The sequence below is a fragment of the Myxocyprinus asiaticus genome, chromosome 21, assembly GCF_019703515.2.
Source record: "Myxocyprinus asiaticus isolate MX2 ecotype Aquarium Trade chromosome 21, UBuf_Myxa_2, whole genome shotgun sequence".
In the NCBI taxonomy this organism is placed as follows: Eukaryota; Metazoa; Chordata; class Actinopteri; order Cypriniformes; family Catostomidae; genus Myxocyprinus; species Myxocyprinus asiaticus.
In genome coordinates this window covers 7,208,980-7,235,518 of record NC_059364.1, presented here as the reverse complement: position 1 = coordinate 7,235,518, position 26,539 = coordinate 7,208,980, and the positions used below count along the sequence as shown (strand labels likewise).

Genomic DNA, 26,539 nt, shown 5'->3' with positions numbered 1-26,539 from the left:
TTTAGACAATTAGCTTCTGATAGGAGGTGTACTGAATTGGAGGTGTACCTTTGGATGTATTTTAAGGCCTACCTTCAAACTCAGTGCCGCTTTGCTTGACATCATGGGAAAATGATTTTTGAAAAGAAATCAGCCAAGACCTCAGAAAAAAAAATTGTGAAAACAAGTCTGGTTCATCCTTGGGAGCAATTTCCAAATGCCTGAAGGTACAACGTTCATCTTTACAAATAATAGTATGCAAGTATAAACCCCATGGGACCACGCAGCCATCATACCGCTCAGGAAGGAGACGCGTTCTGTCTCCTAGAGATGAACGTAGTTTGGTGCGAAAAGTGCAAATCAATCCCAGAACAGCAGCAAAGGACCTTGTGAAGATGCTGGAGGAAACAGATAGACAAGTATCTATATCCACAGTAAAACAAGTCCTATATTGACATAACCTGAAAGGCTGCTCAGCAAGGAAGAAGCCACTGCTCCAAAACCAAAATAAAAAAGCCAGACTACAGTCTGCAAGTGCACATGGGGACAAAGATCTTACTTTTAGGAGAAATGTCCTCTGGTCTGATAAAACTAAAATTGAACTGTTTGGCCATAATGACCATCGTTTTGTTTGGAGGAAAAAGGGTGAGGCTTGCAAGCCGAAGAACACCATCCCAACTGTGAAGCATGTGGGTGGCAGCATCATGTTGTGGGGGTGCTTTGCTGCAGGAGGGACTGGTGCACTTCACAAAATAGATGGCATCATGGGGAAGGAAAATTATGTGGATATATTGAAGCAACATCTCAAGACATCAGCCAGGAAGTTAAAACTTGGTCACAAATGGGTCTTCCAAATGGACAATAACCCCAAGCATACCTTCAAAGTTGTGGCAAAATGGCTTAAGGACAACAAAGTCAAGGTATTGGAGTGGTCATCACAAAGCCCTGACCTCAATCTGATAGAAAATGTGTGGGCAGAACTGAAAAAGCATGTGCAAGGAGGCCTACAAACCTGACTCAGTTACACCAGTTCTGTCTGGAGGAATGGGCCAAAATTCCAGCAACTTATTGTGAGAAGCTTGTGAAAGGCTACCCAAAATGTTGTGACCCAAGTACAAACAATTCAAAGGCAATGCTACCAAATACTAACAAAGTGTATGTAAACTTCTGACCCACTGGGAATGTGATGAAAGAAATAAGAGCTGAAATAAATCATTCTCTCTTCTATTATTCTGACATTTCACATTCTTAAAATAAAGTAGTGATCCTAACTGACCTAAAACAGGGAATGTTTTCTCCGATTAAATGTCAGGAATTGTGAAAAATGTTTAAATGTATTTGGCTATGGTGTATGTAAACTTCTGACCAACTGTATGTAACCTTATAAAAGCTGTTTAATTCTACATGTAGAGGATCCACACATGGGGGCTGGCATGTTAGAACCACATGACCAGCTGAATACTACTCGCTTAATCTCAGTAACTGTCCTTTTATTTGACACTTTCACTCACTGATTGAAGTAATCATGGCTGACTGTGAATACTACATTTCTACAATGGCATCCGAAACTGAAAACTATTGATTTTAAATGATGTTGCAACCAAAATGCTAGGTGTCAGTGTGAGTCCAAATGACAAAGACAAAAGTTACTGAGTGCACCTAATAAATCAGGGCCTTTTGTTTGAACATTGTTTCTACTTGAAATACGCTGATTGCAAGTTGAGAATATGGTTTGAAGAAAACAGAAAACTGCAATACCACACCAAGAAAATGTTGAGAAAAGCAAATATTTAATATGGACGGACTAAAGTGAATAAAGCAAATCCACAGGAGAGAGCAAATCTCATGGGAGAGATTTACAGCCCCAACAGAATCAAGCAATGGGTTAGATTAAGTCAAATTACATTTTTCTCTAAAATGATAACCGTTTAACCTTGATAACCTTGTTCTCCTAAAAAGTGTCATATTGTGACACCATGGCAGTGATGCTCAAATTCAACAGAAAAAAGTCACATGACTGAGCAACATCTGTACAAGAAATAGGTAGAAATCAGTTGAGCAAAACAAAGTTTTAGCTCTAAGCAGATAAATTACATAGAGAAATCAAGCTTTATACGTTTACAGGAGAAAGCCCAGACTTTTTTTTTTTTTTTTTAAACCAACTGAAATACATTTCTTTACAACTTTAAAAAATAATAATACATTTTTCTTATAACTCAAATTAAAGACTGCAGAGGTCATATTCCAGAGCCATTCACTGCATTTAAAATAAGGCATCACAAATATCCACATAAATAGGCAACTGAAGACAAAAAGAATATTGATGAAGTCAGGGAGTGAAAGGGAAAATACTTTCCTTTGCATATTAACACATATGACCTTGCATGCATTTCAAACCATACATTGCTACTGTTATAACTTTACATTTGTGTATATCCATGGTTCGAAAACGATTCAGTACTTGGTATAAAATGTGCATGACTAACAATAAAAAAAAAGATGCATTATTGTTCTTTCTCTCCGAGACGGACAGTCTGCTCCTATGCTGATCCTTTGTTTTTTTTTTAAAGAAAATAAAATTAAAGACAGACATAATGCTTATGCACATGTAAAATGGACAAATATACACTAGTGTGCAACTCTTGTGGCTATAAATACAAACCTTGATGAAACATTTTGTTGAGGGAAAAAAAAGAAAAAGCTAATTCAAGCTGTGCCTTCTTTGCCAATTGTACACAGTGTGCGTTTTTAGACCAGTGTGTCCCTTTTCAAAGAGGAGCATATGAAGAGAGCAGCCTGATGAATAACACTATTGCTGGTATAATTCCATACTGCCAGATAATACATAATGTATAATGCTATTTATTTCCCCTGTGAGGAAGCAGCAATACTGTAATCTATCTGATCATCTCTGAGCTAGATGCCCTATAAAAGGGATAGTTCACCCAAAAATGAAAATTGTCCCCATTTACTAAGTGATGACATATCATTTAACCCAAATGTTGTTTCAAACCAGTATTATTATCTTTTGTCTGTGAAACACAACAACATATGTCAGGCAGAAATTTTGAGCTGCTATTCTGCATTCAAAGCCCTACTTTGATGATACATCTGTGGTGTGGTGTTATATATGTATCATAAAAGTAGTCCATATGGCTCAAGCACATCAAACAAATCACAAGATAACTTTGCATGAGGAATAGATGGAAATTTAATCATTAATCACTAAAAATCTTCTGCTCAAATCTAATTCGCGGTCGTGTTTATTCAAACTTGCAACGTAAGAGCCAACAGTGTTTGCCGCCAATGACGTCAAACCTGGCACAGTGCATCCAAAGATGCTACTTTTGAATTAAACACTCAGCTCTGGTGGAAGGGAGGATTATCACTGAATAACTGTATAAGGTGTTGGATGTCGTCATAAGACTTTGGATGTATTACACAAGTCATATTAATTACTTTTATGGTGCTTATTGGAGTTTGACTGTATTAATGACCAACACCCTTTTTTTATGGAAAAAGAGTAGCCTGGACATTCTACTTAACACCTCCATTTGAGTTTAACAGGAAAAAGAAAATAATACAGGGTCAGAAGAACATGAGGGCAAGTAAATAATGATAACGTTTTCATTTTGTCAGTGAACTATTCCTTTAAACCAAATTTTAATCCAGTAAAAAAAACATGATGATACAGGATGAAAGACACAGCTACTAGCTTTAACCAAGGCAAACACAAAACATAAATTCAGTTTAACAACTAAAATGGTTTAGGAACACTGTCAAATAAATATGCGCATATAAATGGAGCTGAATCCGGCTTGCATTACGAGTGCAAATGTGTCCGGTCTGATTCAGATCGCTCGTTTCAATTCAGAGTCCACACTGATTTCGGTTTGGTTTAAAAGAGGAACAGCAGCAAATACCACTGGAATGAACAAGAGAGGATTAGCTTAAAAACTTTTTTTGATTCTCCAATTGTTTAAAAACAGTTTGACTTTGAATCCTGAGATATTGTGATTTTACATCTGAATTGTTTTTTATTTGTTACATTTGACATTCGTATTCAGCAACTAGTGATTTTATCTCAGAAGAACAGAGAACGCAAGATAACAGTATCTTCGATACTGTAACCAACAAACAATAAAGAACAATTAAATATTAGGTTTAGCGTGTTAATTTTTAACTTCTTAAAAGTCTTCATTGCTTGTATCGGATTTAAGTAGATTTCATTTTCTACTTACAGACCTTATTGTTTTGGCATTACAATTCGCTCTTTAGTTATTTCGTTTTTTCCTTTAAATATAAACGCTACAAAATCCTCTCTCTCCTCTCCAGCTGGACTGTTCCTGTTAGAGTCACAATTCATTCCAAAATTCAGTTCTTCTCTCCGATGTCTTCATCAGAACAGTTTGCTCAGCTTCAGTTATGGAAACAACCCGAGATAACGTGCAAGAAACATCCTTGAATGCACATCCTGCCGCAGGCTGCAGTCTGTGCTGAGGGTTGAGTGCAGTTTGGTTTGTCATTCCAGTGTCATCCGTCCCCTTTCGTCGGTTTATTAATCCACGTGTGTCCTGCGTACAGCGGCGAAACAATCAGGGAGAAGTGGAGGCAGATGCATGGAATTTGACAAACGCGATAGCGGCAAGCTCTTTACAGAACTCCTCCAGAACAATGACCCCCTCGAGCAATGTCACGTGATCAATGCTGGAACACAAAGATGAACCTCATTATCAGACGAAATTGGATTCATAGTAAAGGAATGAGTCTCTATTACTGCTCATTTTAATATGCAAGTGATAATGTAGTCACAGCTAGTCAATATTACAATTTTGCTGCTTAGGGGTCATAATCAGGATAACAAATAAATACATTCTTTTAATTTGTGAAAAGAGGCCATAGAGTGACAACTATGTTGTCCTGCAAAGCCAAAACGCAGTAACTATGACAACAGTAAAACAGTTTGAAAAAAGTGAAAAAGTTTCTTGATTGTCCAGTCAAATGTGAATTATAAAACAGTCTCACTCCGTTTTCTCTGAAACTGAGCATAGTTGAGCCAAACACATCTAATTTTATTATTTTTATTTCAAGCCATACATGTGATTTTATTTGGTTCAACATAGAAAAATCCAATTCTTTTCACGTACCCCCTGGAACCTGCCTACGTACCACACGGTTGGGAAACACTGATCTAAGAGACCTTATTTTGACTCAAGTTTTGTTGTGCTGATTTCACTGTACAAGGAATTTTTGGGTGAAATATTCCTTTAATTAAAATTTCAAAAAAAAAAATATTATACAAATACACATACAGAGACTCTTACCTCATTCCCTCTGGCTCGAGCCCCAGGAGTCTCTTCCTCACCAGCAGCAGTTTGGTAGTGAATTCAGGGATGCGGTGAATTCTCAACATCAGATCACCAACCACCTGATTAAAGCATCCACACAAACACCATTGCAATGGGTTAAACAGCGTGCATGTGTCTGAATTAATCCAGTTCAGCCTCTTTATACCATGTTTAAGTATCTGAAAAATACATTTTCATGCCTGTAAAACTGCACCGCTAGGATATTTTATATTATCACTAATGGTGTTTAAAGTATTGATTCAGAGAGGAGAAGTGCAGTCATACCCTGACGATGACTGAGAAGAGAGACCTGCAGCCCGGCGCCAGGTTAATGTACGGGTCGAGCAGATACTCATGAAGATGAGCGTGAGGCAATAGAGAAAGTTTAGACAGCACAGACGTCACCTGCAGGTTAACATCATATGGCTGGACAAAACGAGCAAGAGACACACACAAAGAGAAACATCAAGAGGACATCCAACTCTGAATAGGCTTACAAGCAGCAGCTGTTAAATCACACAAATTCTAGACACAAGGACATTTTTATAATAACAAAAAAAAATTAACTAAATATATCTATATATATATATATATATATATATATATATATATATATATACATACACATACACACACACACACATACACACATACACACAGAATATGGGTAAAACAATAAATAAAAAAAAAAATAAAAAAATGAGTCCAGGGCACATTTCCCTCCAATTCTAAAAGAGTAATATAGATATTTAGAATGAAGAAAATTAAGCAAATTTTTTGGACCATTATTTTTAGGTGACAGAATTGATGACAGTCGTACCCTGACGATGACTGAGAAGAGGCACTTTCCCCTCCAGATTTTAATGCATCCACATGTTTAACTTTTAAGTTTTTTTCTAATTCCTGTTATTCTCACAGATGATTTTCATTAATGTAATACAATAATTTTAACTGATTAACAGAAATACTGTAATACATTTTTTTTTTACTATTTAAATCAGCATAAAGACAATACAACAACGACCACCATGTTGTGCAAATACTTCACAATTCAAATTATTTAATTATTATTTATTTTTTTGTACTAACGTAATGTGAATTAGTAATGTAATTTTTCCATAACAGTAATGACATTTTGGGGAAGGAAATGTGCTTAAAAGGAATATCCCGGGTTCAATACAAGCTAAACAAAAAACAAAAACAAACAGCATGTGAGGCATAATGTTGATTACCACAAAAAATAATTTCAACTCATCCCTCCTTTGCTTTAAAAAAAAATCAAAAATCGTTACAGTAAGGTACTTACAATGGAAGTGAATGGAGCCAATTTTTTGAGGGTTTAAAAAGGCAGAAATGTGAAGCTTTTAATTTGATAAATTATACAAGACAAACATACAAGATCAGCCACAACATTAAAACCACCTGCCTACTATTGTGTAGGTCCACCTCATGCCACAAAAAACAGCGCCAACCCGCATCTCAGTATAGAATTCTGAGATGTTATTCTTCTCACCACAATTGTACAGAGTGGTTATCTGAGTTACCGTAGACTTTGTCAGTTCCAACCAGTCTGGTCATTCTCTGTTGACCTCTCTCATCAACAAGTCATTTCTGTCCACAGAACTGCTGCTCACTGGATGTTTTTTGCTTTTGGCACCATTCGGAGTAAATTCTAGAGACTGTTGTGCATGAAAATCCCAGGAGATCAGCAGTTACAGAAATACCAACCTGTCTAACTGGCCCGAAGTAACGATTTAAAGTTAAAATTTTAATTAAACTTAAAGTTTTAATTATCAACTTGTTGAGAAGACATTAATTGATCGACTGGAGTCGTATGGATTACTTTTATGCTGCCTAAATATGCCTTTTAGACCGTCAAACAGCTGGCACCCATTCACTTGCATTGAATGGACATACAGAGCTGAAACGTGCTTATGAAAATCGTCATATCGGTTCTGCTGAAGAAGGAAAGACACACATCTGGGATGACTTAAAGGTGAATCAATCATAAGAGAATTTTCATTTTTGTGTAAACAATTCCTTTAATGTGTATTGAACCTGGAATATTCCTTTAATTGTCATAATAATGTCACAATGCAAAAAATCTTAATGCCCTTTAATGTTTTTCTTCCTTTATTTCTGTTATTGTTTCTTGATTTTGGGTGAAATGTGATCTGAACATGATTTTGAGATTCACCCTTATGTAAACCATATTGCATGGCATACTTCTGAATCAAATTAACTACCAGCAAAACATCAAACTCATACGATACACACATCTTTAGTTCACACACCTGGTCAAGGATTCGTCCCATTCTGTCAAACAGCACTTTGAGGAAGTGTCCCTCGAAAAAAGGACTGTCCAGGTTACACTTCTCAAAGGGTTTGGGACTGCTACGCCAGTCCCACCTCTGACAAACTCCACAGTAGTCGCGAAACTGCAAACATACCTCCATATATTATGACAATGGCATTAGAGCTGTAATTTGTAATCATTCTTATGCAGCAAGAAATGCATCTGGACTTCTTGGGTGGATATGGCACTGTATTAGCAATAGCAGGGTGTCGCTTTTAAAGTATTTAAATGCCCGTAGGAAGAAAAAAAAATTCACTACAAAATGCAGACAAAAGAGATAAGTGAGATAAAATTATTTTCATTAGATGGTTGGGGAGCTTACATTCTGAAAGAATAAACTAAGACTGGGTGATATGTCAGATATTCACAATAATTTATGAATACACTGTGTGTATTACAATGATTTAAATGTTTTTTTTTTTTTAATTTGGCAATTAAGTTTCCTATAGACGGTGTCACTAACTAAGTTTCCATCCACTTTTTGCCCTATTCTGTTATCGACAAAGTGGAAATGCGTAATTTTTTTTGGGCAAAATTTGCTGTCTCCTGCTCGTTCCATTCAAACGGCCTTTTACTGATAAAATGCTGTGCGTGATGACGTCATACTTAAAAAATAATAATAAAAAAAAAAAAAAACACTGGTCGCATCAGTTTTGGTTTAGTGCAAAAAAAAAAAAAAAAATAGTCTCTTTAGCTGTTTCCATACAGAATTTTGAGTATATTGCAAATTGTGTACCTTCTGCATCCCAAATGTCCCCACATGCATACAACGGAGCGAGTATTGAGACAATTTATTGAAATTGGCCAGCTTACTGTCATTTTATTTTCACATGATTGCAGTTGTAAGAAACATCAGAAGACCACGTTGAAATGGAGAAGTATGCTTGTCTGTATCTGGGATTATTAGAAGAAATTGATTGGAATAAATGGCAAAATACAAAACAGGTGGCATTATAGTGAGCCTCTAATGCTATATTACACTCCTGAATTAAAAATATTGAAAGTCCGTTCACATTATGTAACTTTATTGGTCCCTCTGTATGAAATACGTTGCGAAACATGGGACTGCGGTGTCCGAACGACACATAAAAACACTCTTCACTCTGCTTAAATCACACAATTGTGTTTTTCCAACCAAAAGAAATCACGCTCGCTTTCTTTCTCTTTTACATGGGTAAATAAACACTGGATAGCATGAAATGCTTGAGAAACAATGCATTAGTCCACATGCAACAGCCAGCGTTATCTGCAGTCCTTTTTCTGTAAATGTTGAAATTTATAATAAAACTCTGTCTACCTCTTCAAACAAAAATCAAAAAAAACAAAAACAACATTAAAACTTGGAATGTGTGAATGAATTTTGGTCTCTTTATAACTTTTGGTATAATATGACACCATAGCTGTCATTTATCTGTCTCTGTACACTTATGGTTTATTTTTCTTCATTTAAGTTAATTACTCCCTCCATATCCTTTTTCTCTTATGTCTATTTTTATCTGTAGCCTGTATGAATTATTTTGGCACTTTTTTTTTTTTAATCCCATTGGCGCTGAATTTTATTTCTCTTTTTGTTTTTCTGTTCTAAAAACTTGTGTCTGTTATTGCAATACAATAAAACAAAAAGCGTGTTTTTTTTCTGGTGTCTTCTCGTTGGCCAACATCCACTTCAGACACTCAAGGAACTTATAGCTAATAAGGCTTATAGGCCGGACAGTGCAGATTCACTTTTTTTTTTTTAACCAGCATGACAAATCGCACGTGATTAATATAAACTGGGGTTATTTTTATCGGACGTTTTGGTAAAATACTTTTTTTAATCTTTACCGGCGCGCGAATGCGCAGTCCATAAAAAGTATGGAAAAACTTCCTTCAAGATTAAAGGTAATGTCATTGTCTTTAAAGGAATTGAGAAAAACTTGAGTCTCCTCATCAGTTCAAGTGTTCCTCTCCGCTATGCTCTTTGTTGTGAGGACAGATGTGATGTAAATTCTGTCATGTGACACTACATTTGTTTGTGTAAATGCCATTTTTCTTGACAAAAACGGTTTCCAAACTAGCTTTTCTCGACATTTGACATGTCGATTTAGGATTTATGCGCTAAAGTTAAACTGAAAAATATTATGTCGATATTTTACATTTCCATCAGCTTAATTCTGATGCGCTAAACCTTTTTTTGGCAAAAAATCCTTGGATGGAAACGTACTTAGTTTTAGACTAGTTTTGCAATTCTTTCTTGTCTCGCAACTTGCAAGTAAAAGTGTGTTAAAACACATGTTCTGAAAGTGCCTCTGATCTAAATTTCTACAGCAAAAAAGTTCGATTAATTTCCATGAATCAGTTTAAACTGTCTCTTTCAAAGAGCTATCAGTATTAGCAGTTAAATTCCTCACCTGTCTATGTGCATCTCTCAAATAGGTGTCATAGCCTGTGCCCTCAACCTGATAGGATGATTTTGCCTCATCTGGCACCAAACACAAGAAACTGTTGGGGAGAGAACATGAAATGATTACTAGAAAAGTTCAACATTCCTCATAAAATGATGAAAGAGGTGGTCAGATGTGACATAAAAAGATGTGCTGGGGTACCTGTTAACTATTTTGTGAACCTCTGTCTTCCCATCAGGTTTGGTGTTTTCTGTGCTCAGTGGTGGAGAGCAGCTTAACCAATCAGGACTGGAGAGTCTGTTATCAGGGGAAAAGTCTGAGAACAGTGGGTCTTCCTCCAAATCTCTGAGGAAACAATGCAAATCACTTATTAGACTATAAAATGAAAACACGCAGACTACACCTCATAGCAATATGTGCTGATCTCTGAAGACTCGTACATCAGAACCTAAGAAATCCTACAGTATAAAAGATCTCTACAAGAAAACATTAAAGAAAAAAGTGGTAGAATTGATGTGGTGCAACACCTCTATAATGTACAGCTTGGATACAATCCCTTTGGCAACTATATAACTATATATTTGAAAATGCATCATTGTAAAATATAGTTCTGACCCTAAATTCTGATTAGAAGAGACACACACAAATGTGTTGTAAAGAGGAGATAAACACCTGTGACTGCATTTTCTATTTTAATGTGCCAAGTGCTTGGCAACAACATACAGCCTACAGTTTGGCTAATTAACTATATTACTCAGCTAAAGTATTGTTTATTCTGATTATTATAATTGAAAATTGGTGCCTTTTATCCTATTGCTGTTGCAACCATTTTATAAAACAATAACAGTCTTTAGCCATTGTAAAATTACTCTTGTGGCTAATTATATTCTTCAACACTTGTACATTATTGTTTACTCAAACCTCAGTATTAACTAGATACTCAGTATTATCAGTAAGAGGAGCTTAAAATTAAGTTTGTATTTCAAAAGGCCTAAAATGACTTGACACAGGTTAGAAGCCTGCTCTGTCTCTTGTTAACTTTTTCACAGAAATTGTTTTAATGGGGCTTGCTGTGTTGGGCATTGAACTGATTTTGCCTTCAAACAACACTGATTATTCAATAAATACTACTAGAGGTCGACCAATAGTGGATTTTGCCGATACGATAACTATGGTGGTGGGAAAAGCTGATAACCGATTAAGCGGCCGACAGTCTTTTAATCAATTTATAGAATGATAAAAAATAAAAAGTATTTCCTTACTATGAAGGGCACAGACATTGAGGCTACAACAGTCCAAAATGAATAAAATCCCAAAAGCGGTTTATTGTGCAACCAAAATCTCAATAATAACTAGAAAAATTAAGATCTGGTGCATTATGGGGGACTTACAACTTTAAACAAGTCCGAAACACACTGGGGACTCTTATTCTGAAATTACAGAGACTTGGCAAACTTAAAATGCTCACTATGTAAGCATTTATCAAATGACGCTTTTTATAATCTACCACCAGACGAAGAGCTTATTTTTATATATATATATATATATATATATATACACACACTATATATATGTATATGTTTCACCAGATGAGGTTTATTGATGAGGAATTAAAAAAGAAAAAAAGGAACTATCGGCATAGAGTTTTGGCGATAACCGATAGTTTAAAAAAAAAAAAATTGATCGGCACCGATTGATCAGTAAAACCGAAATATACCTCTAGTAAAGACCTTCACGAACAGTAAGGATACACTGCATCCAGCCCAGCATTTCAAAAATATCACTTTGATTGTCATGCATTTAGATTTTATTCATTCAAAATTGTGGTAAATTCATGATCTTGAAGATAGCAGGTTTTAGAAGTGCAGATGGGTTGATCAGAATGGTCTGTCAGTGTAGCAGCAGTGGAGACAGCAGCTCTTACACGGTGTCATGCGGTTGGCCGTTCTCCATGTGTTCTCGCTCCTCTCGTTCCTCTGGCTGTTTGTTTTCCGTGTAGTTGCGTTCCTCTAAGCAGCGCAGCACCAGGTTCTGCAGAATGTGCTGACATGGCTTCTGCAGCAGATGCTCAAAGAGCCTTAGAGTCATGATGCTGATCTAGAACCACACACAAAACCACACCTTACTCAAGTCCTTTAGAAGAACATTAATACGGCAGAAGTATATCTGTAATGAGCTGATGAAGATTCGTGTAGGATGTCTTATGTGATCTAAAGTAATAATCCTATAGAAGCACTGCTAAATTTGATTTAATCTAGATCATCCAGTCAAAGAAGGATAAGATAATGTGTTGATCAATGCAGTCAGGGTTACCTCATCTGACAGGTGGTCACAGTGTTCTATGAGTCTGTGTCTCAGGGGATGCTGGGTAATGCCAGCAAGTGTCTCTGGTCCTGTTTCTTCTCCCAACAGGAAGTGAATGGTCTCTTGCAGCAGGGCCTCTGATGTTACCTGCCTGATGATCCTGTTTAACAGGGCGGTGGACGTAAGAATACCGACCTCTGACCTGGAATGAGACATAAATGAGAAAAGAGCGAGAGTGCATGCACAAGACAGAAAGATAATTTTTTCTTTTTCTACAAAGCAGCATATTGGGGTTCTAGTGTAAAAATATTACATACTAATCCTAAAGCATTTGCAGGGGAAGTGAGAATGACCGCTTGTAACCACAGAGACAGCTTGTAAGTCAACATGAAATCAAAATTCACCCCATTTACTTTACGTTATTTATGTTTATGTCATTTCAAATAAAATAAAATAAAATAAAAACTTTTTGTCTGCATAATTATTTATCATAATACAATTACATGCTCTACCACTGAAATGACTTTCCTTTTCGGATGATGCCACCGAGCCCTCTTAGTTTTGAAACCTGTCCCCTTTTCTGGTATGTAACGCCCACTTTTTACAGTCCAATCAATTCCCGATAGGTAAAATCAAGTTCCACCCTACATTTTTTCACTCAGAAATAAGTCAGATCGTGGGAGAAAATGGGTTGCAAACTGCATTTTATGTTGACTTTCAATAATAGTTTTACTATCTACCCGTCTACCACTCTTTCTCTTGCCAACACACACAATGAACTTTAGAATTTTACAGTATTTAAAGGCCACTTACGTTTGCATTAGCTGAGGCTCCATTACGGCAACAAAGAACCGCTCTCTCACGGCTCGGGCCAGAACTGCAGCAGCTGTCTACAGTACAAAAACAACATTCTAAACTCATAAATGCAACAAACCCAACACTTCGTCCTCTTTTTATGAAATTGTCCATCTGATTTGCACAAATGCTGTATGTGTCCATATATTCTTGCTATATTTGGACAGAGCATGGCTAGTGATCAACGGCTATTTGCTCATTAACCTTCTGCCAGGTTTTTGATTGAATTGTCTTTACCTTCTGAGCCTCTTTGATGAGCTGATCACAGTAGTCCAGCCATGACAAGAAGGAAATGAGCGCACGTTTGCCAGCAAAAGCCACAGCATCCTCCTTTAGGTTATACACATCCAGCCTATACATACACATACAGTACACTCTAAATATTCATTCAAAACAGTTCTAGTTAATTGCATTTGAAAATAGGTAAATTTCCACCCGGTGGCTGTCGGAAAACAATGCAAGGTGGACACATGCATTTGACATTGTTCTAAACAATTTTTAAGCAATTTGGGTAAATATAAGAGGGCCATTTTAAAGTCTGTTGTAGGAGCAACACATCCTGCTTCCAGGTGGTGGCGCTATGACCGTGACCCAAAATAGTCACATCCATGTGATTAGCCTCCAAGACTAAATGTACATCTCAATTTTGATCTAAAATCACACATTGCACACAGAAGATATGAGACACTTCCTTTTTCCCATTTTACGCCATTAATGCCTCGCCATGGCAACACCGTTCGACATATCACAAATTTGTTCACAATTTAACATCTTCAATGTCTTGGCATAATGTTGTCTAAATGTGATGATAGTCTCATGAATCCCCTAGGAGCATTTAAAAGTTCAGAGACTGCAAAATTTCAAGAGTTTTCATGCATGTTAAGTACCCTAAAAGTACCAAAAACCTTGAAAGAAAAATAATAATAAATACAGCTGCAAGCAGCAATGATGGGCCCAAACACTAGAGGTCTTCATGGGTCCAAACATTCGGGCCTGAACCCAAAGAGACCCAGAAATGTACTACCTGGACCCGAACCGGACCCGTCTATTATTTGAAAGCTTGGACCTGTACCCATGCAGAACCGAGAAATGCTACACCCGGACCGGACCCGTCTATTATTTGAAAGCTGGGACCCGGACATGGCCGGGAGACACAGACCCGATCGACACTGATTTCACAGCTGATTGATATTAACAAGTTAATTTACAAGTTGTGAAAACAAAACTTTGTGTCTTACCTAATGTAACGTTAGCAGCCTTCTCCCCTGTGCCTGGCCTTGACACACATATCCATCCTCCTTGCCAAGAAAGTTAGTGAAATACATCCAGGTTTTCTGTGATTCCTCTCTTGCTGATTGAAACAGCATAGCTAATCCACTCATTATTTCAGCTTCAAAAGTCCACTTGTTGTCACGGTGACGGATGACAAACGCGACTTTAGAAAAATTAGCTTTGCAGTTTTTTTGTATCTTGCATAAGATAACTTCAACTGTTTGCCCTTTTGAACTATAATAACGATTGCTCGTTCATTGCCACGGCTGCTAACTTTAGCATTGCTAATTTGCTATTGTGCGCCTTAACTCCGCTCTGCCTCTGACATCACTCAGCACATTGTGGCTCCGCTCCATTTTTCACCTTGCACTTTCTCATCCTAATTTTACAATGTTGCAAGTTACAACACACACAGCACCATCATCATCAGCGCTGCCTGATCACGGCCGGGTCTTCTCGGATCAACTCAGGAATTACACATAATGTTAAACATACCCGGGACCCGCAGCAATAGAATGGGACCGGACTCGGCTGACCGTATAAAACGTGGATCCGAACCCGTACGGGTCCCGGGTCGGGTCTCGAGTACTCGGGTTAGGGTGGACCCGTGAAGACCTCTACCAAGCACCATGTGTCCATTTCCACCCAGTGGCTTCCAGAAAACAATGCAAGGTGGACACATGCATTTGGCATTATTCTAAACAATTTTGAAGCAATTTGGGTAAATATAAGAGGACTATTTTAAAGTCTGTTGAAAGAGCCACACTTCCTGCTGCCAGATGATGGCGCTATGACCATGATCCAAAATAGTCACATCCATGTGATTAGCTCCCAAGACTAAACATACATGTAAATTTTTATCTAAATCACACATTGCACACTTCCTGTTTCCCATTTTTCGCCATTCATTTAATGCCTCGCCATGGTAACACCATTCGATATATCAAAATCTGTTTGCAATTTAGCATCTTCAGTGTCTTGGCATAATGTTGTCTAAATGTGGTGACAGTCTCATGAATCACCTCGGAGGAGTATTTAAAAGTTCAGGGCCTGCAATTTAAAAAAAAATGCACATTCAATCCAAAATGGCCAACATCCTGTTGGGCGGAGCTAATGACTGTAATTTTGAAAGTTGTCCAGCTTGATGAGAACAATATATGTAGCAAGTTTGGAGACCGCAGAAGAAACTAACACCATTTGTCAAAAGGTGGCGCTACAGAGCTCCCAGGCCGTGCCCATGCCTAACTTTTGCCCAGGCCTAATGGCTGACAACTCTGATGTGTGTGCAAAATATCACGAAAATTCAAGCATGCCAAGTACCTCAAAAACATGTGAATATACATAAAAAGGAATAATGACATGTAATGTGTTGCCAACACCATTTAAGATATCAAGAATCCCATCAGAATTTTAAATCTCCACTGTCTTGACATTATTCTAAAAAAAATTGAAGCAATTCAGGTAAACATAAGAGGGATATTTCAAAGTCTGTTTAAAGTGCCACACTTCCTTCTGCCAGTTGGCGCTACGACCGTGACCCACAATAGCCACATCAATGTAATCAGCCCGCAAGGCCAAACATACGGCTCAATTTTGATGTAAATCACATGATGCATGCAAAAGATGAGACACTTCCTGTTTCCCATTTTTTGACGTTACTTTATCGTTTCTGCCATGGCAACACCATTCGATATATAAAAAATCTGTTCGCAATTTAGTTTTGTCAATGTCTTGGCATGATGTCACCCATATTTGGAACCTATAACATGAATCCCCTAGGAGGACTATCTTAAATTCCATACCATGCATTTCTCAAACAATCCAAAATGGCCGACTTCCTGTTGGGCGGAGCTTATGACTGTCAGCACGAAAGTTGTGCGGCTTGATGAGATCTATATATGTACCAATTTTGGTGACTGTAGGTGAAAATGGGGGTGCTACAGAGCCCCCCATATATGCCCATTTTCAAAGGGGCGCTAGAGAGTCCGCCTCCCCCAAACCAACTTTGCCCAGCCACAATGGCCGGCGACTCTGATGTGTGTGCAAACTTTCAAGAGTTTTCACACATATTAAGTACCCCAAAAGTACCGAAAACCTTGAAAAGAAGCCTCCTTAGAAGAACAATAAAGGCCTCTGCACTTTCAGTGCTTGGGCCCTAATAATCCTTAGAAGAACAATAGGGCCCTAATTCCAAGTTCAATATACAGGGTTTTCACACATTTTGACCAATGATTTGACTTTTCCATGATTTTTAAGGTCGCTTGGATTACTGGATACGGGTCATTCATAGGGACCACACTTACAAAGACAAATTTCCAGCCAGTTACATGTTTTAGAATATAGCATATCTTGAAAAATGTAAAAATGTATATTCAATATTCATGAAAATTTCATGACTTTCTATTACTTTTTAAAATTGACTTAATTTCCATGACTTTTCCAGGCCTGGAATAACCATTTCAAAATATATAATTTAAGCTTTATCAACAGCATTTGTGGCATAATGTCAATTACCACAGAACATATTTTCGACTTATCCCCCAGAACTGCCAACATTCCTTTAAAACTTGAGAATGTTTGAGTAAAATAATGTTTTTGACTAGAGAGTGTTATTCCTTTACCCCCAGTTTACAGACTCCACAGTTTCAATGTCAAGAGGGTCCATGGACTGGGGCAGGGCCCGGTAGAACTGTGCCAGCCGGTCTGTGAGCAGTTGACTGAGCTCGGTGTTCTCTGTGAGGCATTGGGCTGCAGCCTGTTCAGGCAAACTGACTATCAGCATCAGCCCTTCACATGCCTTCACCACAATACGACCATCCTGAGAGAAAGACAACAGTTAACACACAAACACATCTGTCCTCAAATGATTCTAATAATCACTTCCAAGCATTTATTAACTGGACCAGTCAAGAGGTTAGAAGATCTGGCTCACACGCACAATTCACATGGATCTAGGCTGCTATCACACTCGAACCCTGGTTACTTTAAACGGGCAGCCCCTGTAAACTATTTATAAGTACACTTCAAGTTGCCTTGGATGGGAAATTGCTGCAAAACAGTAAATTACATTAAAGGGGTCATATATCCTACCACTAGGGAGGATATTTTGAGTTCTGAATGTTACAGCATTGTTTCCCAATCCTGTTCCTGGAGGCACACCATGACTACACATTTTGGATGTCTCCCTGGACTGATGCATCAATTTCAGGTCTGGCGCTGCATTCGAATATCCATACTTCCCTACTATATAGTATGCCAAAACCAGTATGCCAATGTAGTAGTATTTTTATATTCATAAAACAGTAAGCGAGAAATCACGCAAGTCCTACTATTTCTGGTGACATTCTGAAGTGTGGATCGGCTGGGCACTTTATGATCCCGAAGACCTAATCCTTCGGGAGCGGAGGAGACGTCATGTTCAAAACTCTGGATTTAAAAGAACGGCAGTGAACCGGGAGTCAGACAGCTCTTTTTAACTGTAAGCGATATATACACCGATCAGCCACAACAGCCCGGTCCACTAATTGGCTCTATAACTCTACTCTCTCCTCTCCACCAATAGCTGGTGTGTGGCGAGCGTACTGGCGCACTATGGCTGCCGTCGCATCATCCATGTGGATGCTGCACACTGGTGGTGGTTGAAGAGAGTCCCCTGTTCAATGTGTAAAGTGCTTTGAGTGTAGTGTCAGAAAAGCGCTATACAAATGTAATGTTCATTCATTCAACATTAAAACCACCAGCCTAATATTGTGTAGGTCCCCCTCGTGCCGCCGAAAAAGCGCCAACACGCATCTCAGAATAGCATTCTGAGATAATATTCTTCTCACCACAATTATACAGAGTGGTTATCTGAGTTAATGTAGAACTTTGTCAGTTCTAACAAGTCTGGTCATTCTCTGTTGACCTCTCTCATCAACAAGGCATTTCCATCCACAGAACTGCCACTCACTGTATGTTTTTTGTTTTTGGCACCATTCGGAGTAAATTATAGATACTGTTGTGTGTGCAGTTACAGAAATACTCAAACCAGCTCATCTGGCACCAACAATCATCCATGCGAATATCTAATTAGCAAATCGTGTGGCAGCAGTGCTGTGCATAACACCCTGCAGATACGGGTCAGGAGCTTCAGTTAATGTTCACATCAACTTTCAGAATGGGGAAACAAATGTGATTTTACTGATTTAGACCGTAGCATGATTGTTGGTGCCAGATGGGCCGGTTTGAGTATTTCTGTAACTGTTGATCTCTTGGGATTTTCACATACAACCGTATCTAGAATTTACTCCGAATGGTGCCAAAAACAAAAAACATCCAGTGAGCGGCAGTTCTGCGGACAGAAACGCCTTGTTGATGAGAGAGATCAACAGAGAATGGCCAGATTGGTTCGAAATGACAAAGTCTACGGTAACTCAGATAACCACTCTGTACAATTTTGGTGAGAAGAATAACATCTCAGAATGCTATTCTGAGATGCGGATTGGTGTTGTTTTGGCGGCACGAGGGGGACCTACACAATAGTAGGCAGGTGGTTTTAATGTTGTGGCTGATCGGTGTATATACCAAGAAAGCTGTTCCTTGTCCTTAAATGGTGCTTTTTCAACAAAACCAGAGTCGATTATTTTTGCGGTTGTTATTACATCTAACATTCGGGTCATGGGTCCCCGGATTAAGTACTGTCAGTCCGGAATCAAATTCAAATTCTTTATTGGCATAACTTTATACAATGTAGCTAAAGCATTCTATTCATACAACTTGCATGCATTCCTAACAAATGTACTATTTTACCAGCAGAGAAGTGCATCCTATATGAAATACAGTAAATACTGTGACAGTACACAATTTCAGACACAGAGTTGCTACTAAAGAGCCAAAATTGAATCAGGTGTGTAAGATTAGGGAGACATCAAAACATGTACTGTTGGTAAACCTCCAGTAAAAGGGTTGGGAAACACAGCATTACAGTATGTTTTCACAGTACAATGAAGTCTAATCCAAAAGATAAAGGAAAATTGGATTCCTCATGAAATGACCCCTTCTCAAAATCATCAGGATGACCTTTTTTGTTTCATCCAACAGGGGGTGAGTGTGGTGGTGGCGAGAAGTACTTACTGGACTCTTAGTGAGGTTGAGCAAGGAGCTGACTAGGTTGTAGTTGTCATTGTTTGACAGTGTAGAATGGACGGAGGGACTAGCTTCAGCTGGGCTGGTGGCTTTACACACTGCAACTTCCTGAGCGGATTTGACTGGACTGGTATTTTGGCTCTGATTCTGTCCTGTGTCTGGAGAGGATGGATCCTCTTTCACCAAGTCAGCTCCACCATCTTTAGCAGCCTCCAACCTTTTACTCTTATTCTGCAGAAATAATCAAATATAAAGAATGGAGAACATTGGCATTCTGGTAGTAGTTCTGTTCCAAAACCTAGATACAGCTGTCAACATAATCAGCACTGTAAAGGTCCCGGTATACTTAATAAGAAATCGAAGAACGAACGGGTGTCATTATGAACAAAATCTGGCCAAAACGAAGGTGTTTTGAGTTAGTTTCGGTGGTTCATAGCAGCTTGCCAGCACGACCTCTCAGGAAAACTTCGTAGCGGCTGCTAAACACGTCCTTACTGCCATTGGTCCACGTCATTGGTAGGTGCGACCTGGAGCTCCAGCTTCTTTGAGGCCGACAGCTAATTTGAGCTACTTTATTCAGTCAGTTACGATCAGTCATTATGAATACACCGGCATGCAGAGTTGTTAGCGAGCTGGTGCAAACTTACATCTGTACAACTGAGAATTTTTCCAAGAACTTGTTATTTTTTTTGTTTAATTAGTCTACAACAGGAACAACTCCGTTGTTTGATATGCTACTTAATGCATGTGCCATGTGTAGCCGAAAACCATTTATACATCTGCCCAAAGTGAGATATGCCTCTTATCATTCTTTTGTCTGTATTCTGCCCATAAACACTAATTTATACACCAGTCTTTGCAGTAGTATCACTGTCATCATAAATTACAATAACAGAGTATAATCTGTGCATATTATGGCTGTGTATAGCGTGTTAGTGCATTAGCACAATGCATGAAGAATGTAAACATGACAAATTACACATTATCTACTGCATATACTGTATATTACTTTAAATCATCATTGAGTGGTTAAAACAGCTTCTTTTCCTGATCTTATGTGAATTCTACTCATAGAATGAGTTGAACGGGCTTTAAATGTAGTCTTGTGTGTCCTCATATTTAAATGCTCCTCTATACGCCTCCCACAGCGGTGTGACTGGTATCTGAAATGTTTGGAAACAGTATACTGTTGCTCAGCTGTTTCGAACATCTTTTTGGCTCAGAGCAAAGATCAAAGATGAACTTCACTGTGAGTATACCTGGGCCTTAAGGCATCATGGTTGCACTCATGAAGCAAAGTCTGTTCAAAAGCTATAAGATTCCTTGTTTTGTCAAAATTCTTTGACGGATAGACAAAGACAGACAGAGAGGGAGAAAAAAAGATAGAGACTATACACACACACACACACACACACACACACACACACACACACACACACATCCCCCAACTCTTACTTCCAGAAAGAAGTTGACAAGGTAAGGGTCCTGCTTAAGTTTGGCGCAGACGGTACACAGAAATTGGATCTCTTCATTCTCTGTAGGAGCAGCTAGAACCTCCCCACACAGACGGACAAGTTTCTGAGGAAAAAACACCAGATACATCACCCATAGTCAGAAAAACATCTAAGGGATTAATTCTACAGTGCTGTGAAGAAGTATTTGCCACCCATCCTGATTTCTTCTGTTTCTCTGTATATCTTATACTACATTGTTTAAAAAATTCAAACTAAATCTAACAAAAAACAAAGGCAATCTGAGTAAACACAAAATACAGTTTTTAAATGATAATGTGATTTATTGAAGCAAAAAAGTTGCCCAATACCAACTGGGCCTGTGTGAAAAAGTATTTGCCCTCTTAGTTAATAAATCCCCAAATCTATGAAACTGCATTCATAATGAGGTTCAACTGGACAAGACACACCCAGGCCTGATTACTGACAGCCCTGTTCAATCAAATCAACACTAAAAGGACTCACCCAGTAGCACACTATGCCAAAGTCGAAAAAAATTCCAGAAATGATGAGGAAAAAGGTGACTGAAATACATCAGTCTGGGAAGGATTACAAAGCTATTTTAAAGACTCTGGAACTCCAAAGTACCACAGTGAGAGCCATTATCTCCAAATGGAGAAAACTTGGAACAGTAGTGAACCTTCCCAGAAGTGGCCGGCCTTCCAAAGTTCCTCCAAGAGCACAGCGACAACTCATCCAGGAAGTCACAAAAAAGCCAAGGACAACATCCAAGGAACTGCAGGCCTCTCTCGCATCAATAAAGGTCACTGTTCATTACTCCAATATTAGATAGACACTGGCCAAAAATGGCATCCATGGAAGAGTGGTGAGGCGAAAACAACTGCTAACCCAGAAGAACATTACAGTTCATTTGAATTTTGAATTTTGATGATCCTCAAACCTCTTGGGAGAATGTTCTGTGGACTGAAGAGTCGAAAGTGGAACTGTTTGGAAGACAGGGGTCCCGTTACATCTGGCGTAAATCAAACACAGAATTCCACAAAAAAAACATCATACCTACAGTCAAGCATGGTGGTGGTAGTGTGATTGTGTGGGGATGCTTTGCTGCTTTTTTGCTGCTCTCTACCAGAAAATCCTAAAAGAGTACGTCCGGTCATCAGTCCGTGAGTTGAAGCTCAAGCGCAACTGGATTATGCAGCAAGACAATTATCCAAAGAATAGAACTCCACCTCTGAATGGCTCAAAAGAAGCAGAATTAAAGCTTTTGAGTGGCCTAGTCAAAATCCTGCCTAGAATGCTGTGGCAGGACCTTAAATGGGCAGTTCATGTTCGAAAAACCTCCAATGTGGCTAACTAAAGCAGTTCTGCAAAGAAGAGTGCGCCAAAATTCCAACACAGCATTGTGAAAGACTGACCTCCAGTTATCGGAAGCGTTTGGTTGCAGTTGTTGCTGCTAAAGGTGGCACAACCAGCTATTGTGTTTAATGGGGTAGTTAGTTTTTCACATGGGTGATATAGGTGTTGGATAACGTTTTTTGCTTCAATAAAAAAATATATATATATATATATATTTGAAAACTGTACTTTGTTTACACTCCGGCTGCCTTTGTTTTATGTTATATCTCGTTTGAAAAATCCACAAAAACAGAAGAAATTAGGAAGGGGGCAAATACACATCACTGTATGTCTTTATCAATGACATTATGGCTGTATTAGAGAAAGATTTATAAAATCTGGCAACAATCATGATGGCTTGCTGGCAAGCTTGCTGAAACTTTGCATTCAGAACAACATACATATACACTACTCTATTTCTGCAGTATATAGTATGTATACTTCGCATAGCATGCAAAATTACTATGCATAGAAGACCCAGATGACAGCTACATTTGGCAAAATGTGCAGTATACAAGAGAGCACATTGCGTTGGGTACTGAATTTTTACAATGCACTTGACTTGATCTTCAGTTTCCCATGTGACAAATGACCCGTATATTATTTGTAAAAAAATAGTTAACAGTCTACAGCGTGTTTTGCGCTGTATTCTTCTAATATTACATTACGAACATGGGCAGGATGTTAAGTGCGCACACCGTTTAAGAATGTGATTACCTGTACAGGTCTGTGCACATTGATGTGAGGCAGGAGTGGCTGGCGAATTCGACCCAGTAGCTTTGTGTAGAAACTCAGAACCTGCTGTTTCATTCCAGGAGGGCACTGAAGGAGAACACACAGGGAGAACAAATTCCAGTAAAGCAAGGGTTAAAGCTACATAGGTCAAAGTATCACAGGTTTATTAGGCATGCTCCCAATGCAAAGGCTCTTCGGAACAGTAGACAATTTGATGCTGCCATACCTACCCAATATATATACCAATAAAAGCCAGTGAGAAGAATCTTTAAATCTGACACCTCGTATGTTAGTAGAAGTTTTTACAAAGCCAGCATTAACTTTTTTTTCCCCGTCAAAATTACATAAGAAAAAATGAAATAAAATAAAATATTAATTTGAATGAAGTGCTACTCTAAATCAGCTCTTTTCTGGGGTGTCACCACCAAACGTTTGTTTACAAACAATATCATCATCTATACTCACATCAGCCTTGCCCAGGGTGTAGAGCGTCTCCAAGATCTTGTGGTGGAGAAGATATTCCATACAGGGTCCCGTCTCTCCCGACTCTCTCTCCCTCTCCTCCTGGGTAAGAATGTCCAGCATCTGCTCCAGGTGGGAGGGGATGTTCGTATCCGTCACTGGAGCTTTGTCATCTACACAATCAGATATGATATCATAGTGTTTTGGTATTATGCAGAAGCATGTAATACATATTACAGTCATATCTGTCAGCTTAATATGCTTCCATTCTGCTGTTCCTATTAATCATTACAAAAATAAGGCATGGACAAACATATTTCTAGTAAACATTCACAAGGACAGTATGGCAAGTCATTGCAGGTAATCTCTTGCCTGATGTCTCTATGTAGTAATGTGTGATGGCCTTCCAGTGATAGACAAAGTCCTCTTGCAAGGGCAGTGACGGTGCAAGCTGAAAAATGAAATGATCAATCATAAACATCAGTCATTTCTCAACCCAAAATGAAATGCCTACTATATGATGAGCAACACTAAATTACATTAAGAATAAATGTGTGTTTGGTACACTAAGTAATAAAGGTGTAGTTCATCAAATTAACTATGGACGTGTTCCACTGAGATTGACAACCAGAAAATCTATTGTACTATCTATTTTTACAGTTTAAAAACCTAACATTGATGTTAAGACAATTCAATGTTTGTTAGATTTGATTACTAAGTGTGTGCACAGAAACAGCTGTTTGTTTACATCCTGCAAATGTCCTGCTAGCATGCTAACAGCCGGCTAATAATGATACATGCAAAGAGTATTTCACATTATACGTGCAATATCTTAATAGAAAACGTGCTAAATGTTTATTTTATTTAACAACTCGAAAGATCAGCGTAGACGGAGGCATTTAGCCAAATAAACCACAAATTGCGCAAGATTTAGCACAGCTGCTAAAATACACAGCAAACACAGACTGAATGTGATCCGACTGATCAAACAAAACAATTTACGAAAATCACACACCCTCAAACACAAGCCAATAAACAATAAGAGACTTTACATTTTTTTTTTTTTTTTTATATCTGTTATTTATATAATACACCGTTAGCTCGTGTTATGGGCTAGCAGGCCTTTAGCACATCCAAACAAACCGACTCTCACTTTCCTAATTCGCATATTCTTAGTCAAACAGCCATTAAAGGTGCACTTAAAATTATTTTTAAAGGTCTCACCGCCTCGACAGCGTGCTGTAGGATGGAGGTGAACTTGGAGAACATGTTGGTTTTGGACAGGAGGAGTTTGGTTTTGGAGATCTCCTCTCTCTTGCCTCTGCTTCTCTTGCTGCGGTGATCCAGATTGAATACTTACAATAAAACACACGTACATACAGAAACATATATATCCGACACAGCTAGAGTGTGTATTTACATTTCACCATACGTACACTGTTATATAGTTTAGAAAAAACACGGACAGTCACACTGTGAGAATAACGTGGGTTTGTCTTTTTAAGGCCACGGTGGCACTTTCATTGCGCTCAAGACATAAACCCACTGAGATCACTGACAGACCCGAACAGACCGACGGTCACCGACCACTGCCTCCAATGAATGTTAGATTCTTGCAAACTGATATACTGAACATAGAAAAAACAATATTCGTTTACATGTTGTACTAATATTTTATTTTAAACGAGGCTTTAAAAATATACAAACAATAATTACATTAAATTTGAATTACACATTGACAAGACATTTAATAAAAGTTGGGGCCATTGCACAAATAGCAAAAGTATTATTATTATTATTATTATTATTATTATTATTATTATTATTATTATATTGTTATTATTGTTTTTATTATTATTAAAATGCTAATAACAAAAATACTCTTATTGTGAAATTCAAGACTCTTACTGACGTTCACTCAGTGTGTCTGGCAGGATAAGAATTTGTTTATTATTATTATTATTATTATTATTATTATTATTATTATTATTATATTTTTAATTGGACAGTGCAACTATACAAACAAACCCGGCAATGCAAATGTGATTGAATAAACAGTAAAGCAAGGCACATAATTAAAAGACAAAATTTATTAACAGAAATTTAATAAGAGGGAAAAAAAGACAAAAAGCAGCCAGAAAATAATAAATAAATAAATAAATAAAATAAAATAAAACAAAGAGGGATCTTTTTACTCATCTAACATGGCTCAGAAATTTTGCACCAAAAATGCAAAATGTAGGGGCATAAAAATGTCCTCGTAATGAATTCTTCTGTTTGTTTGTTTGTTTGTTTGTTTGTTTGTTTGTTTTTTAATCTGATGTATTAGTATAGTCCTAGTTATACATATTATAGCATAAAATATGACTTTATGATATTGATAGAATTCTAAGGGTAAGAAATTCTCACTATCGAGAATTTGTATTAATGTGCTAGCATTTTATTTTAAATGAGGCTTTTGTTTAAAACATTGAATCACACTATATTTGAATGACAAATTCACAAGAACTTTTATGAAATCTGGAGTTATTGCTCAATGCAAATATCACACACTTTTTACAATGTTGTACTTAAAAAAATTATTATTAATAATAATAATAATAATAATAATAATAATAACAGTAATAATAATAATAGTAAAAAATAGCCTTATGATCACTATTTTAATTACTATTAATTAAATTTAAAGTTTAATTCAATTTGTAATTTTTTTTTTTTTTCAAACCACTTTTTAAAGCCTCATTTTAAATTAAAATTTTAGTACAGCATTTTAATTATTTTATTATTATCGTCATCGGAATACTATCTATTAAAAGGGAGGGACTTTTATAATGAAATTGTGTGGCTGGTAGT

The 26,539-nt window shown here is 37.7% G+C and overlaps 1 protein-coding gene across 1 annotated transcript; it reads right to left on the bottom strand.

Moving 5' to 3' along the window:
* Nucleotides 1-1,750: 1,750 nt before the first annotated feature.
* Nucleotides 1,751-25,239, bottom strand: fhip2a (FHF complex subunit HOOK interacting protein 2). The gene is made up of 17 exons (XM_051648412.1): nt 24,911-25,239; nt 24,059-24,137; nt 23,690-23,859; nt 23,207-23,311; nt 21,078-21,200; nt 19,611-19,853; nt 17,120-17,316; nt 13,464-13,578; nt 13,185-13,261; nt 12,381-12,573; nt 11,992-12,164; nt 10,269-10,412; nt 10,074-10,164; nt 7,622-7,765; nt 5,613-5,753; nt 5,304-5,407; nt 1,751-4,686 (listed from the first exon to the last, which is right to left on the bottom strand). Exons 1-17 carry the CDS (start codon nt 24,953-24,955, stop codon nt 4,575-4,577), a joined length of 2,256 nt encoding a protein of 751 aa, XP_051504372.1. The 5' UTR covers nt 24,956-25,239; the 3' UTR covers nt 1,751-4,574.
* Nucleotides 25,240-26,539: the final 1,300 nt, after the last annotated feature.

Excerpts from the sequence above, each read along its gene's own strand:
- fhip2a (XM_051648412.1), bottom strand. The coding sequence starts at position 24,955 with ATGTTCTCCAAGTTCACCTCCATCCTACAGCACGCTGTCGAGGCG. Across the intron at positions 7,766-10,073 it reads TGAGAGATGCACATAGACAG|TTTCGCGACTACTGTGGAGT; the intron begins GTGAGGAATTTA and ends GTATGTTTGCAG. Across the intron at positions 5,754-7,621 it reads TGGGACGAATCCTTGACCAG|CCATATGATGTTAACCTGCA; the intron begins GTGTGTGAACTA and ends CGTTTTGTCCAG.